Source organism: Emys orbicularis, chromosome 7, assembly GCF_028017835.1.
Source record: "Emys orbicularis isolate rEmyOrb1 chromosome 7, rEmyOrb1.hap1, whole genome shotgun sequence".
NCBI classification, from domain to species: Eukaryota; Metazoa; Chordata; order Testudines; family Emydidae; genus Emys; species Emys orbicularis.
The window spans coordinates 102,223,059-102,240,294 of NC_088689.1; the positions used below are offsets into that span (position 1 = coordinate 102,223,059).

At 41.3% G+C, this 17,236-nt stretch overlaps 1 protein-coding gene across 1 annotated transcript in view; it reads right to left on the minus strand.

Moving 5' to 3' along the window:
• The window catches only part of WNK2 (WNK lysine deficient protein kinase 2), a 176,401-nt gene that overhangs the window by 24,143 nt on the left and 135,022 nt on the right, over window positions 1–17,236 (minus strand). The window contains exons 20-25 of the mRNA XM_065407824.1: window positions 16,475–16,526; window positions 11,185–11,240; window positions 10,423–11,105; window positions 7,380–7,594; window positions 4,715–4,930; window positions 3,724–3,822 (exon numbers count right to left, since the gene is read on the minus strand). Coding sequence (XP_065263896.1) covers window positions 3,724–3,822; window positions 4,715–4,930; window positions 7,380–7,594; window positions 10,423–11,105; window positions 11,185–11,240; window positions 16,475–16,526 — 1,321 coding nt within the window. The remainder of the gene's footprint in view (window positions 1–3,723; window positions 3,823–4,714; window positions 4,931–7,379; window positions 7,595–10,422; window positions 11,106–11,184; window positions 11,241–16,474; window positions 16,527–17,236) is intronic.

A 17,236-nucleotide genomic window follows, 5' to 3' on the forward strand; every position in this document is an offset into this window, starting at 1 on the left:
TCTACTTACGGCGGTGTCTTCACTGCGGTGTGTTGACGGGAGATGCTCTCCCATCGATTCCCCTTGTGCTTTTCATTGAGGTGGAGTACCGGAGTCGACACTAGAGCGACAGGCGGTCGATTTATTGCATCTATATTAGACACGATAAATCGACCCCCGCTGGATCGATCACTGCCTGTTGATCCAGCCGGTAGTGTAGACAAGCCCTTAGCATAGACACAGCAGTGACGAATGCTTAGCTCATTGAATCCACAGAACAAGCCCGTGCACAAGGGCTTGTTTGTAGAAGAAAGTTGCACTGACGTAATCTAAGGGCATGATCCTGCAAGGTGCTTAGAGCTCCAAACTCTTAATTAAGTCAATGGGAGGGTGGGCAGGCGTGTGTGTTCAATATTGTGCAACAAGCACTCAGAGCCTTGCAGAACAGGACTCTGCATTAGCTGTCTGCCTGGTGAAGTAAGATGGAAATTCCTTTTGACCTTCTGTGGTTATTTTGTCTACTGGAATGGGCCAAAGTTGTTTTAAAGAGTCCTGATTATGACGGATTTTAACTAGTGCTATAAAAATATAAATTCTTAACATGTGACTTTTCTTTTTAGTATAAACAATTAAGATATGCTATATACTGGCAGTGACACAAATGAATTAATAAACCACAAAGCATGAACTCAGTTAACATTAGCCATTTTATGAAATACAGTTGCTAAATAGATTCCTTTCTATTCCGTAACACAACTTCTTTCTCCAGCTGAAATAATCTTTTCTTATACACAGACCATCCATGTTACTAAATTATTTAGCAATTATGAGTGAAGAGTGGGAATCTTATAAGTGTTTCATACCTAAACACTAGCAGGCAAGGATCAATGTACCAATTTCTAACCTGGAGGGAAAATGTTGAAGAGTTAAATATGCCAGAGTACTCACAGTAGTTTCCTGACATACATGTCTGTTCTTAGCAACAGAGGGTCCTGTGGCAACTTTAAGACTAACAGATGTATTGGAGCATAAGCTTTCGTGGGTGAATGCCCACTTCGTCAGACGCATTAAAGCTTATGCTCCAATACATCTGTTAGTCTTAAAGTTGCCACAGGACCCTCTGTTGCTTTTTACAGATCCAGACTAACACGGCTACCCCTCTGATACATGTCTGTTCTTGTCAGTAAATTCTAAAACCAAAAGGTATACTAGGAAATTGATTAAAGGGGTTATATATTTTCAGTAAAGATTGCTTCTGCATATCAATGGAATCCTGACTTGAGTTTACTTTTGTTTAAAAAAGATGGGGTCTGAACTGTAAGATTTACACCCAAAAGCTGCAGCAAATTGTTCCACTCAAAGGCCAGATTCTGATCTCACTATCCTCCCACAAGCATACAACAGAGATGCATACGTACAGCACATTTAGAATTCGGCCCAAACCTTTGTAATTTGTCTACTGGACCAACTCAAACTGAAAGGCCTGAAAGTGTCTTTTAGATCAAGAAGAGGCAGTTTCCTTGTCATGGGAATAAGGACTATACGGAGCCACTAGAGAAATGTCCTTTCCTCTCATGGATTGAGTGCACAGCAATCTCCCCTCCTGCTGGCCTTGCTGGCGGTTCAGGACTAGATCCAAATTGATCTTGCACACTTAACAACATGGTTTTCTGCTACTGACCTGCTAGACCCACCAGAAGAATGATTTAAAAGAAAAGAAACTGAAAAATTCAGGGCAGCAGAAAGTTTAGACAGCTTCAACTGTGGGAGTCTGTGGAACAGATCAAGCGAGAGACCATTTCTAAAATTTAAAAATAAAAGGTCTGTTTTCTGAACTGGAATGGTTCTAGATGGATGTACTTGTGCTAAGTGTTTGGAACGCTGCCCTCACCTAGTACGATTCAGAGATGGGGTAGTAACGGCTTGTCTCAATACACTTCATACAAACGAGACACAGAAGAGACCATGTGGACTGAGAAACAGAAGGTTCATCCACCCAAGCAATTCGTTATTTAGGCATTGGGAAACTTAAAATAATTAAGTACTGACATGTTTTCTCTATCAACTTCAGCCATGGCTGCCATATGCCCAAAGAAATTAAAAACAAGATTGTTTTTTCTTTGGTTTAGGTAGAAATTCTCCCCACTATTTTTGCAGCATATTGAATAGTAAACCTGCGATAGAAGAATTAAACCATTTCTGGGAATTACTTGTGCAGATAAGGCCACAGCCATGTCCATTATACTACTGCTGGATGGAAAAAATCAGTATACGGAGAATTCCTCAGGTTCTTAGGATAAAAGTCCCTCTATTCAGAGTATCTTAGAACATCAATGATTGTTAAAACCTTGCATACCATAGGCTGAGAGGTAAACATCACTTTTCACCAATTTGGATGAGTAGAGTTCTGGGGATCTCAAAATAAATGAAAAAAAAATCTATTTGAAAAATATGGTTTACTTAGAAAATTGGAAAAATGTATTTGAGTGGTCTTGTGCCTTTGATCTGCATTACCTGGATAATGATGAGCAATGTATAACTACAATGGGGAAAGTTCGATATCAATGCAAATGAACACTGAGTTGACTGAATATTTCTTCAAGAACATTAGCCTTACTAACATTATATGTAAGTGGCCTATAGTACCTGATCAGTACAACATATCTTTATTGTACAAGCAAAATCTGTTTGTCCAAAAAGCAGCATATTTGTTTGGTGAAAAAAGATTGTATTTTAAAATGAAAAAGTTCTATTAAGTTTTGCTGAACTGCCAATTACTTTAGAGACCATGCAAATAAAATACGTGAGCTGGTGCACAGTTATTTGAAATAAAAAAAGTACTGGATCCTGACAATCCATTTCAAAGTATCATAAGAAAGTCTGATAAAGCTTTTTACTTATTGTGCTTTGATGAACTGCTAATTGACTTCATCTCTGAGGTCACATAAGGTCAGAAGAAAATAAACTGAGTAAAGTGCTCCAGCCAGATTAGTTTATACGAAAAGGTAAATGGAACTCTTATTTGGAGTAACCAGATCTTTCCACTACTAATGATTATATTAACAAGAGCTCACTTAAACTAATTAAAAGCTCTTAATGTGGAAAAACACACCACCTAGAAAACACACTTTGAAAGAACTAGCTGGAGCACTGTCATCTCAGCATTTCCACATGCAAGGAGCAGGGGAAAAAAAGAGTGGATATAAACAGTACTGTATATTGTTTTAATACAGCCCTTGTATGGAAGTTATACCCTTCAGTGACCTTCTAGTATTGTATCAGCTTGCTACATGCATGTCTTCGTAGTCCAAACATGTGTGAAAGAGACCATTCGTCTACAGAAGGTAGAATTTCTTTTTGTTGTCGCTGGAACTGGGACAGCAGACATGTATATTTGCCACATTGCAAATAAAAATATTACTTCAACATAAATCACATAAAGGACAAAAGCTTTGATACGTCCAGGGTAAAATTTACCGTAAGGCTATATAATAAATGATGAGATCTTCCACACATGCTTTTGGTACCCAGGCATGAGCCAAAAGCAGTGCACAAAAGCCTTCATATGAAAAATGAAAATAAACTAAGGAGTGTCAATGATGATTACTTAAAAGAAAGAAAGAAAAGATGGTGTAGAAGGAAAGGCATCCTGCCAAACATATTAGAGATATAAAGGATGAGCTTGGAAAAAGGGGGACAAAAGAAAGATGGGTTGTGATAAAATACAAAAGAACAAATACAAACAGATGGACAAAGACACAGGTCCACTGAGGAATCTGGTACGAGGTTTGCTACTAGATTTATAGGTCACTCTCTCAGACGTTTGGTGGAAAACCGTCCAGCCTGCAAATGAATATAAAGGGAAGAAAACAAAGACACTTATAAAGTACAAATAACTGTGATCAGATGTCCTATACCATCAGTCAAATCAACTTTGTTAGTTAATCATCCACATCTCCATTTTAGCCTTGCCAAGGAGGAGTAAGTTAATTGACCATATGCAAAAGGATGCAATAACAGCAGAAGAGAATAGATATTTTGTAGATTAGTTTGGCAGGATGTGCAATGTTGAGCAAGGTATTTTAATCATTATAACTTTCAATACATATGGCAACACGTTCAGTCAGAGTCTAGGGAGCTGTGCACTGCTATAGAGCTGTCGGAACTGCTGGATAATAATGCAGCCTTGACTGACACCTCTATACCTTAGACATGATGCCAAAATCATGCAAGAATTAACCCCTCTGATGCTGGTAGCTTAGCTCCCCCCACATCATTATATTTGTATTGACCCAGATGAATTAGTACTTCATAATGGGGAGCTTTGGGCCCACCAGTATCAAGGGGTTAAGAGAAAATAGTATGAACCAGGGGAAACAAAGTTAGTCTTCTGTCTATTGTCATTTTTTTCCAGATCTCAATAAGTCAGATTCCACAAAAGGTTAAATCTGGGTAAGTTACTGTTCGTAAAAGAAAAGGCATATTGTTCCCTAAGAACAAGGGATTCTTCTGCAGTATTGATTTATTTTATGCTTTGGAAAGTCTCCTCTTTATTTTTGCTCACCTAACCTTCTGCTACGCCTAATTTTTTAAAGGTAAGTCAGTAACTTGCATTTATAAGGCTTACATGCCTACATTATTAGTAAAGTAAAGTTCCTCCTAAATCATTTAAGTGGTATGCACTAATTTTGGCACATGCTGGAAGACATGCTGAACTGTAGGTACATAAAATCACCTTGGCCAGAACTTCCATGCGCATTGCCTCCTTCGGTGGCTAAGCCGGAGCAGATGTCAGAAGACAAAGAGGCCTTGACTGAGCAGGGTTGCTGTGTCTGAACTGAATTTCCAAATGTGGCTGATGTGGAGGAAGTTACTGCTGTTGCTTCAGTTGAACCAGCATGAGTTTTAGTTGTTTCTTTGGGGAGAGACTCTTTGCAGTCTGACAGATTACCTAAAGAAACAAACAAAATTGCAAATGCCACCATAAGGAAACTACTACAGAAAAATCAACCTTGTGTAACTGGTAGTTTGCCACTGAGAGGAGCAGCAACATAAAATTCTAAAGAACTGGTAGAAACATACATCTTTATGGGTAAAACTGCATCTGAAAATAATTTACATACCCCCCCATACCTGCCCAGCATCTGCAAGATGATAAGCCAGCCCATCCAATAGGGATAATTTTTATGCAATGTACTTGGTGCACTTTTCAGAGACGGTTGTGAACTCAAGAAAAGCATTGTTCTAAAAGGTGAGAGTTGCAGAAGTGCCTCAATAGGAGATGGAAGACGTTCTAGAAAGATGGCGTGGGATTAGTGAGACCCTACACTCAACTATGGAATGTGAAAGGGAGTGGACAAAAGTGGAGAACGAGTGAGTGAGAAGCAAAGGGAGATGAACAGAAAGCTAGAAAGGCAGGACTGCGAAAAAATATCAGGTTTTAAAACCAGAAGAACTTTGAAATTCACTTGGGAGATGGAATGGAAGCTAGCAAAGGTGACTGAGGATGGGAGTGATATAATCAGAGTACGTCAGTAGTAATATTAGAGACCTCCTGAAGCTGCAAAAGGATTTAAGAGGGCCAAAGAAGCAGCAATTTCAATAGTCATGAAGGAGAGTGATTAAGGCACAAATAAAGGATTTATTCAAAGTCAGGGAAGCTGGTCAGCTTCCTACAGCTTAGCAGGAAAAGGGAGAATGACTAGAAAGGGAGAGGCATGAGGGAAAGTGTGCAGCAGAGAAGCTTAAAGATGAGTGATAGTGGAGACAGAATTACGTGACAAGACATTTTAGGCAGAAAGCAGCTCTGACTTTCTGAAACATTCAGGTAGTGAGAGGTGGTATGCTGATGTGAGCCAAGTTAAGGGAGAGGTCAGAGTGGGCCAAGACAGAGAGAGGGGTGTTGTCGGCACAGAAGGAAGGGGAAAGGGTAGAGACAGCCAGGAGATGGCCTACACACCAAAAACAGATGGACAGAAGGGTTAGATACCATCACAGGGAACTCCATATCGGAAGGAAGGAGGAGGTAAGGCATCCACCAGAAATAAGCAAAGGAGTCGCTAGAATGGGAAGGTTTAAAACAGAAGAGGAGTTTGCTGGAGACACTGACTGATATAAAGTGGATTGTGGCGTGTCAGTCTTAACTCTGAATGTCCTTGCTTTTGCTATCTTAATTTAGATTCTGTTTTTTTGTAAAAGAAAAAAAAAGTTAATTAAAACGGACATAATGCCATTCACATTGGTACAGAACTGCAATCAGTGGAAAGAAGCTCTGTAGGATTTGAAGGACACCACTAAGAGAAGAAGAGCTAGTCTGCCATCACAAACTTCAAATGAACGAAGTTCAGCAGGAATAACTCGCATTCTGCAGCGGGAGAATTGGGCACTGCCTATCTAAGTTCCCCATCTCAATTACTATTTTATTACTTTTCCAAGCAGATAATGCCAAAGACTGACTGCTGTCGGTCATGCAATCCTGATCACAGATTTCACATCCATATTAACAAGTATTAGAAAACCTCTCAACACCGATCTGAAGTGCAAGGCATCACTCACAGCTTTAAATTGTTTTTTGGCAAGTCCAATCCAATCTTAGAGCATCTTTTACAAAAGAAAAATCACAAAATGCTATACACTCAATGCAGACTAACAGTATCTAAACGGTGAATACAAACATGGATAAATTACCTTAGGGAGAAAGACGGGAAAACAAATGGATTTAGGTTCTATCCCAAACTAAAACTGAATTGTGACATTGTTATTTTATTTGTCAAGCACTGACAGTGTGCTCGATACCTACACACAAAATACTAACTGCTTCAGCGGAAGAAATCTGCACTAGGTGGTTATGGAACAGCTCATGAATAGGGAAAACATTTCTTTCCAAACCTGAGTCACAGGTCAGCTTATGCCCTGAAGCATGAGGGTTTATATCACCTCAAAACTCTTGATTATTTTTTCTTTGTTTGTTTTCAATTCTTCCTATTTTAATGCTGGGCGTTGTTTTTTACCCATATAAATGTACAATGCTTTTTTTGGAATCCTGAGGGGGTGGTGGTGGATTATATCCAAGTAACCACACATTACAGCTATTTTGTTTTCTTCTTATCGCATTATTGCTGGCAGAATATTACCTTTTCATGTAACCAAGCACTACAGTTAATGCAGGGAAGCCAGGGGATCAGAAAGGGCAGCTACAATAAGAGGAGATCACAGAAAGATCTCTTAAAAGTTGTCTACAGTATGATGTTTCAATCACTGTAATAAATTTATTATTATTGAACCTTTCATTGCCTTCACCCGAATTCAGTATAATTACCTAGCAGGTCAGGGGCAGAAAATAAAATAAAGGCGCTCCTTATATTTAATGGGATACAAGGTTTTAAAACAGTGGGACCTACTTGTGTTGGAAGGTGCAGTTTTGAGCTGCTGAACCAGAGGATTCAATAGTTTCCCAGCTTTTAATTTATTTTTGCTGGTTCTTCGCCGGCGGCCACTTGGTGGGGCTGAGTGAAGAAAACCCACGTTGGGTGGCAATGGTTTGCCCAGCCGGACGAACAAAGCCTCTATCTCATTCTTCTGTTGAGTCTGCAGTTCAGCAATTTCTTTCATGTGCCTAATAAAAAATAAAATAAAATAAAAGGACATTATGCTAGCTACTTGTCTGAGAAAATGCCAGACCCAGATGGCATTTACAGTTACAAAAAAACAACAACATGTTATACAGCAAGCTATTCCTCATCCAAGAGCATGTACATGTGTAAACACTCTATATAGGAAAAGACATCTAATCCTGTATGCACAGACATGAAGAAAATGAGTTTCAATCCTCTGCTCTAAATTTGCTCTTCAAGTATTAGGTTATACAGAGACTCCTGTAGAAAGAGGATTTTTAGAATCCAAAGTGAACGTGATTGGTTTGGATACAAGATCTGAATTTAACTCAAATGCTTCCAGTACTTCTGTCCCTTCAAACCAGTGCCAACAAAAAATTGTCTCTAGAAGTATAGTTAAATTAACTGGGAGAAGTGCTGCACGAAAAAAAGCAAAAGTAAGTGTTTAAATTAACAGTGACACAAGAACCTGGATGGCCACGTTCCTTATAATGCAGGATAGATTGTATCTAAATACCCTTTGAACACACATTGAATTGTTTTCTATAACACCCTTATATTCCAAGTTAAATTCTAACTTTACAGTAAGATTGGGAACCACTGCTTCCATTTTTCTCTCATCACATGCTTAGAGAAAAAGAATCGTGAGTAAACGGACAGGTCTGAGGACAAGCCATGTGACAGAATTTCATTTCAGGCTCACCACTTCACACCCAGGGCAGTAGTTGGGCTGTTAACATTTGACTGCTCCGGGGTCGAGTGTGAGATGAGCTGGATGTCTCCATCCAGTTCCTACTGGATATCTACTTAATAAGGAGTCCAAAGGTCATGGTTGAATTGAAATAAGCCTGAACTAGCCTCTAACCCCAAAGATTACCCAGGGCCGAGGCACTCTGGAAAGGGTACGTGGGGAAAGAGCTGCACTACTACTACCTATCCCATACCAGGAGAATTCATTCTTTAGGGTTTTCAATCCAGCACCTTTAGGGATTATTGCATTTACTTTTAAAAGAGAACAATGCCACAGAGGGAAATGGCACCCATTTTGCACAGCATAGCAGGTATGAAGCACTTCTCCACCTTGAATAAACTGAAAGGTGCTCAAAAGATGAGTTTAGTAATAACTGGCTTTCTGGAGTTTACTGCTCATGCAACCACCTCACTGAAGAGGTCATGTTATCTGTGACATACTATCATGTTCTATAGTGTGGGAATTACTTTTGGGAGACAGCACCATAAGCAGCATGCTAAGAGATGCTAATTGTAATTTAATTCACTATTCCAGATGCATTTTGATAGCAAGAAGTACTTTATACAAGGATACGTCGAACTGCTTGGATGAGGAGAGTGAATTCTATTTTACTTTAGGATGTGAGCTGCAAAGAACACAATTTTTTATAACCCCCTGTGCTTCTTATGATATGCACAACCCTAACACTCCCCCCCCCCCCCAAAGCAGGTCTTCTGCTTGTGTTTACATTAGAAAAATCAGGTCTTGTTTACCGTGGTTTTGCTAGAGGGCTCTACAGACCACTGTATATCTAGTAGGTTTATGACACCACAAGAGACTGATGTCTTAGCATGTGAGTGCAGGAGGTTTTTTTTTTTTTTTTTGGGTTACACTTGTTTAAAACTTGGTGGTCTGTTTTGTTAACATGTATTTCATTAAAAAAAGCTTTTCAGGTCTTAATATTTCATAAAGCAGCAAAAAAGGATACAAAAGCCACTTCCCGCAGACTCATTTTGCAGGGGACATTCAAAGCTAGTTAGAAAAGAAAACAAGCAGAGATAATCAAGGAACACTAAAAAAGGAGGATCCCGTTATTGGTGACTCTGACTGAAGAAGAAGGTGCCTGACAAAAAGAAAGACATTTTGCTTAGGGAGAGACCCAAATCCAAACCTGGCTACAGACATTGCCAAAATTTAGGTAAATTTGAATCCAGATCCAAACTCTGCAGCTCAGAAACACTCCTCCCTCCTCTATGACAGGATCATGAATATTTCTTCCAATTAAATCAGAAGTTGTAGTTATTATAAAAACAAACTTTTAGTGAATGGGCTTTAGCAACAAAAAATATCTGCTTTTCGGATGGGGAAATCTCAAAAGGTCCCCCTGATTATCTTCTATTTGCATTGAAGTAACATCTAGAGCTCTCAGATTGGGGCCTCACTGGGCTGGGTGCTGAACAAACATAGGGACATTTCCTGCCCTGAAGTTAACTGAGTTCTTTGATTAGGAAATTGGGGCTGGACCCCTCAGTGAATTGGTTCTCTCTGGCTCAGAACACACACGTATAGGCTTTTGAGGTATTTTGGTATTTTCACGTCTAACTGGAACTAAGGCCATATCTATGGTGCTGCAGCTCTGCCGCTACAGTGTAGACACTTCCTACATCATCAGAATGGGGTTTTCCATCAATGTAGTTAACCCATCTCTCCGAGAGGGAGTCGCTAGGTCAACAAAAGAATTCTTCCGTCAACCTAGCCGTGTCTACACCGGGGTTAGGCCAACCTAACTATGGCGCTCAGGGCACAACATTTTTCACAGCCCTGAAATGTGCAGCAAGGCCAATCTATTTTTTAAGTGTAGACCAGGCCTAAGAAATGCAAAGGTGAATAAAAAGAAACGAATGATTAAGAAAAGTTTGGGTTCTACTGCCACCATGTGATTTGGGTTCAGTATGAATTTTGCAGGAAGGGGTGGTATTTTTCCCCGAATGGGTTTACTCATTGATGCTGTACACACAGTTTTTTACTATGTGTGGAGATGCTTTTTAGGTAGTCTAAACATGTGTCAAGTATCCGGAATTGTTTTAAAATCCAACATACTTCTCTCTCAGGTTCTGCAGTTCTTTCTTCATATCTGCATCTTCAAATTCCGAGTCATTGTCGCTGCTCATGTAGGATGACTGCGAGTGGAAGGACGTTATATTGATAGTGGGGATTTTTGTTCCCTGACCATTCGGCGAATCAGGGCCTGGTGAACTAGTCTTTCCAGATCTTTGCAGAAGAGAAGCTGACTTTTTTGTGATGTCATTGGCTGCACTACTGCTCTGCGGGGACAGCTGAGCAGCAACAGACTTCCTTCGGAGAGACTCGTCACCAGAATCACTGGAACCATGGTCAGAAAGGACATCAAGAAAAGATGCCGGTTGCACTTGCCGTACTGATGTTTTCAGGTCAGGGCTCGAGGGAAGCTCATCCAAATAAACATCTGGTGGTGCAGAGTACCTTAAGCGATGTGGCGATGTTAAAGTTAATTCATCGTGAGTACTGATCACTGAAAACCTGCCAATAGTTTTGGCTGGTGTACTATTATCATGCACTTCAGACTGTTTTCCATAGGAACCAGGGTCTACAAAGTCATTCCTTTGAAGGTTATTTATCTCCCTATCTGTTGTAGAAGTCTGTATTAAGTTCTCTGTAGGTGCAGATGAAATTTTGATCTTTGCCTGCACATTCCTTTTAGAAGTTTCCATTTGTTCAGGTATGGTTGATGATGCAGGAGCAACCTGGAAAAAGAATGAGGGAGATTAATTTTGAGTGTAAGTGTAGCAGACAGGCATACAACTATTTATAGTTTCACATTACCTGAAGAAGACCTTTTGTTGTAACAGCAGAAGTTGAAGAAATGTTTGCAGCTGAATCTGTTTCATAAATTGGAAAATAAAAAAAAAATGTACTGATTACATGTCTGGAGAGAAAGGTTTTAGCCTAAAAAAGGGAAAGCAACACTAGATTCAATATCCATTATTAAATAAAATTTGCATTGGAACAATGCATAATTCAACAGCAAATCTATATAATTTAGAGCATAATTAGGATATCAAATGCAAGATTTACTTAAGATACTTTAAAAGCCATAATGCAGGTACTATAAAATATCCCTTAGTAGAAATTCAGACTCAATGCAATGATCTGGGCAGTCCAGATAAAGATAGGTCTGAAAAAGGTTCTGAAGACAAAAATCGGATGGAGATTTAATTGTGTACTGTATGCAGAGCTCAAGTTACAAAGGTACTTTTGAGGTCTGCAACAGAGAAATAGATGTTTGAACATGTCATTGAGCAGTGTGCATAAGGCAAGCAGGATTTGACCATAATCGGAGAGTCTTTTTTCATATCTTTCACTCGGATCAAATTTGAACAACATGTTGCTGAAGGTGGTAACTACAGACTCAAATAATGGTCATTTGGCCCACAATAGCAATATATGAGAAGAAAAATATTTTCTTGATGACATACAAAATAGAATTTAACCTCCAGGCCATTATGCTTTTTCAAAGTTAAACCAATGAATGGAAATCTTTCAAGAATGCAGAGTGAACATAAGGTAAGAATGTAATTTCGCAGTTCTGAAATCATGAAATATATGCATCTCTTTATGGCATATTGAAATTCATATTAAAACCTAGGGCAAAATTCCCCTCTCCTCCTGGTTTTATACTGGGGCAACTCCAGTGACTTAAATGAAATTTCTGATGATTGACAGCATTCTAAGAATAGCATCAGGCCTCCTTAATATTTAAGTTAGGAAGGGATACTGACTGTACAGTGATGGGGTTCTTTGAGACGCGTTAGTCACGGTAAATCCACTGAAGGTGCACACATGCCTCCTGCATGTGAAACTGAAGGTTTTTTTTTAAAAAATGGCAGTGTCTGTCAGGGCCATGCACGTGCCTTGTGCTTCCTTGTGCAAGGGCATAGACCCTTCCTCAGCTCCCTCACAATTCAAGGGCTGTGTTACCATGAGGACTCTGAAAAGCTAAGATGAAGGCTGCATTGTGGGATTCACAGATCCATAGTGCCAACATCTCAAAGAACCATGGCTACTGTAAGGTAAGTAACCAGTCTTTCTTTGCGTATGTCAGTGTGGAACCCTCTGTGGGCTACTGGTGAGCAGAATCCCCCCAGACAGTGGGAACAAGGAATTACAGCTGCATCAGTCAAATGGCAATTGAAGAACATCTGACTCGCCTGCCACCTGAAGGGTAAATGTTTCACAAGAGTCAGTGGGTTGCTCCATGTTGAATGATCTCAGAGGCTGGAACATTCCTGAAGTGGATGGAAGACGCTGCTTGTGCGCCAATGGAGAGGCTCACCAGCCAACTGAGGGCATTTGGAGATGTTCGTGGTGAGATGGTTTGGTATTTCAATGGGCTGGATATAGTTACAAAGAGGCGGTGAGACTGCCTAAAGGGCTTGGTCTTGTTAAAGTAACAGAACAAAGCTCCAGACACATCTAAAGTATGCCGCTTCTTTCTCCAGGTATTGAGTGCAACTTTGGGGAAAAGGCCAGCAAGGTGATTCATTGGTTCAGGTGGAATTTGGAAACCACCTTAGGGATGAACATGCGGTGTGGTCTCAACACCACCTTGTTCCTGTGGAAGGATGTGTAAAGAGCTACAAGGGCATGGAGCTCACTAACGCTCTGTGCCAAGGTGATAGCAACCAGAAAATCCATCTTGATGGTAAGGAGATGTACTGAGCAGGCTGACAGTGGTTCAAAAGGAGGCTCTGTGAGTTTTAGGAGGATGGTGTTGAGGTACCACATGGGAGTCGGGTCGCTAACCAAAGGGCAAATATGCAGGAGGCCCTTGAGAAAGTTTGACAGAGTTAGATGAGAGAAGACAGAGTATGATTGTACTGGAGCATGGCACACTTACATTGCCACAAGGCAGACCTGGAGAGAGCTAAATGCCAATCCAGCCTGTTTCAACTACAGCATATAGTCTAGGCTCTTTGGTATCAGAATGTCTACTGGTTCTAGGTCTCACTGGGCTACCTGTATTGAGAACCTCTTCCTTTCTGAAGGGGAGATCATCCTAGTGGATGGTTTCCTGCTCTGTATAAGAATTTCCTGAATCTGTAGGGAGCAGTCTCTGTCAGCAGTGTTCAACCAGCCAACCCCCAAGCCATCAGGTGCAACAACCAGGTGCAGTATCTGAGCTTGGCTCTGAAATACTATGTCTGCGCAGACTGGGAGGTGTATAGGAGACTGCCTGGATATCTGCAATAGGTCTGACAGCCAAAACTATCTCTGCCAGGAAAGGACTAATAGTGTGATTATAGACTCATCTTGCCTGATCTAGGAATCAGCGGAAAGGCATATAGCAGTGCTCGAGACCAGTGGAGGAGAAAGGCATCTGGTAACAAGCCCAGGTTCATGCACTCTCTGAAACAGAAGTTTGAACATTTGGTGTGGTCCTCTGTGGCAAACAAGTCCATGATGCGAGTTCCCCATTGACTGAATATGATGGACTTCCAGAGTGAACACTCATGGCTGGTTATCAGGTGTTGGCTCAAGAAGTCTGACAGGTTGTTGCTGACCCCGGTAGGTGAAGTTCCTACAGGGTTATCCCTGAGAGGTGGGAGGGTCCCAGAGCTCAGGCTGCAGCCTGAGTCTCTACACAGCAATTAAACAGCCCCTTAGCCAGGGCCCTTTAGCCCCAGTCAACTGGTATGAGACAGTCGTGGGTGTTTAATTGCAGTGTAGACATACCTAAGGAGTCCTAGTTGAAAGAACAGGGACAGGATGTATTCTAAGGCTGTTACAGTCTCCTATTGGGACCTGCTTCTGATCAGCGAGTCATCCTGGTATGGGTAGATGTGGATTCCATGCCTCCATAAATGCACTACCACTACTGCTAGGCATTTTGCGAATACGCTTGGTGCTGTGGAGAGTCCGAAGGACAGAACATTGCATTGTTAATAGTTGGGCCCCGTTGTGAATCTTAGGTACTTTCTGTAGGCTGGACGAATAGCTATATGGAAGTACATATCCTGCAAGTCAAAAGCCATGAACCAGAATTGTACTTGGAGAGATGGCGTATGTATTAAATGAGTCTCTTCAGGTCTAGGATAGGACGAAGGCACCATTTCTTTTTCAGAATTAGAAAATACCAGGATTACAGCAATGCTATATTCAGGAACATGCAGACGTCAGCATTAAAGAAACCCCAACTAGTTCAGAATGCTGAAGCACCTCTTACCTCAGCAACACAGGCTACCACGACCACGTCAACGGACTCTCCACTGACCGCAGGGGAGGGGATTCTCTGCTTGAAGATGGGGAAAACATATGTCCCAGTGATAGTGAGAAGGAATATGCCTCCTCCAGGTGTGGTGCTGAGGAATATGGGTGCTCTCAGTATCAGGATCCGTTCCGGTACCATAAGGTGCTTCAGCACCAATGACAGTCTTGGCTTTGCCAGAGATGCCTCCTCTGAAGTAGGGGTCAACACTGAGAGGCGCATCACTGGAGCTGGGTGCCGGAGGACTCCGTGTCATAGGCTGCTCTGTATCGCCAGCTCTCGACAACAAGCAGAAGCTTTACATGGTCTGTCCTTGTGGGAGGACACCGAGCTCTGCTTGGAGTTTCTGCTTCTGTTTCGAGCTACCCCTCTTGGTTCTGGAGGTGTTGGTATTGGTGCCAGGTCTTTTCTCTGCACTGTCTTCTCCACAGCGGTCTTTGGTGTGATAAGTCTGCTAGACAGGGCGCTGGATGACACTGGCTCGTTGCTAGCCCAACTCTGGAGCTGGTCTCCTCAGGTTCTGAGGAGACCCTCATGGATTGCTCCAGGAGATGAAGCTTAAACCTGATGTCTCATGACTTACACATCCTAATGGAGGATGCAAGGCACACTGAACATCTGCTCAGTCTAGTGAACTCACCTGAACAGCAGGCACACCAGCTGTGTCCATCTTTCAAGGTAATCAGTCCAACAGGGCTTGGAGCCTGTAGGTTTTGAGGCCACCATGTCAAGCAGCTCTGTTTGCGTTTGCATTCAAGGGGACTGTACAGGAGGAATCGAACGGTCAGTGCTCAGTCCAGACTGGTTGATATATATCATGACAGTTGTATGTCAGAGTCAGAAGAGTTGTGAAGATTTGTGGTAAGTTTTTGTAGAAAATGTAGTCAAAGCTAAGAACTGGTGGGGTCAAACACTTCACTGGTTCCATGTTGCTGCCACGGGTGGTAAGAAGGTACTGAGGGAGGGTTGTGGTCACCCCACCCTTTACACCCTCATAGAGGAGCATGAGAAAGCACAGGGTGCATACGTGGCCCCAGAGGACACTAATTAAAAAATCCTCTAGTCTCACATGCATGAGGAGCATATGCACCTACAGCGGGATCCACACTGACACATATTCGAAGAACCGTGTGTTACTCTAACAGCAGCAGGAAATGTGGAACTGAGCTAAATCTCCAGAATACTCCATCCTTAAAGGGGACAACATCTTCCTGGACAGGTAAATCAGATTAGTTACACATTCTGAACAATTTTAGTATGGACTGCTGTGAAAAGTGTCATGGAATCTATCAACAGCTTAGTTGGAATGGAGTATGCCTGCTTTGATAGGCCTCCACAGTCATCCTCAATAATTCCTCGAGAGCCCTACGGACCGACTCTTCTCTGCGGAGCCCACCCAAAATCCTGCTGTCTTTAAGAAGTCCATCCAGTGGGGTAAAGGAGATCTGGCTGGCTTTCTGCTCAGCCTGTGAACTGCAAACTTCAAAACACTATGGGAAAAGTACAGCGTCTCACAGGAAGGCCTCTGTACATCACCCGCCTGGAAAGACCTGCATTGCTTATTTACAGTATTATGTTTAATTCTGTCCATGAGACTGTTTGCTTTTTGTAAATTTGACAAAAGTGGCGGCAAAGCCAGATTTATTTTTTGTTTTGTGACAGCACCCAGCAGTCCAAGTCAGGTTCAGGTCCCCATTGTGCTGGGTGCGGTTGTGAAGGTTTCCCAAGGAGAGTTAGTAAAAAGGGTGCGTGAGCAAAGAGGTCCACAGGATAGTACAGAAATAGCATTGAAGTTAACAATTCAAACTAGCTGTCACTGGTAACTACCTTTTCTACTCATTGACCCACCTCTCACTTCTGAGGAGCTGACACCGATGCTAGTTGTTTCGGACATTTCCAACTTTAAGTAAAAGGAAACAAAATATAAAAGTGAATTTCAGTTTAACAACCCCACAAACAGGGATATACAGTCTCTGGAACTTGCTTCATATTTACAGCATATCTTAGCACAGAGTTATTTGATATAGGAATAAGTATTTTACATTCCTAGCGAAATTTGCCACACATCTTCTTTTTCAGCCACACCATTTTTTTCCTGGGAGGGTGAACGAGGAGGAAGGTTTTAGGAGAAGACTGCAACATATACTAGTATGGAACATTTGTAAATACGCACAGAGTTTAGCTATTCAAGGACACACTTATAAATGAGTATCTTGTGCTTTTTCAATCAGATTACATCCTAATATATATGAAATTTCTATGAAAAGTTAAGTAAATTACAATACAAATGTGTTATGTATCTGTTTTATTCTACGGCAGACAATCTAATTGGGAGCACTCAATACTGTAATGTTATTTATAATCCTTTCTATAGAGAATAAGCCTTCAGTACTTTAGAAACTGGTTTAGTAACATACACAGCATACAGTTGCTTAACTGCTACCACCTCTCTGTTGAAACGTGGCATGGTTTTAATACTTTGTACAGTGAATCCAATTAAAACTACATGGGGGGCAGCTTTATATTTGGTTGGGGGAATAGAACTAACTCCAGAGTACTGCTTTCCAACTAGGTTAAGCATCTCTGACCTAGCAGAAAGTGCTAGGGAAT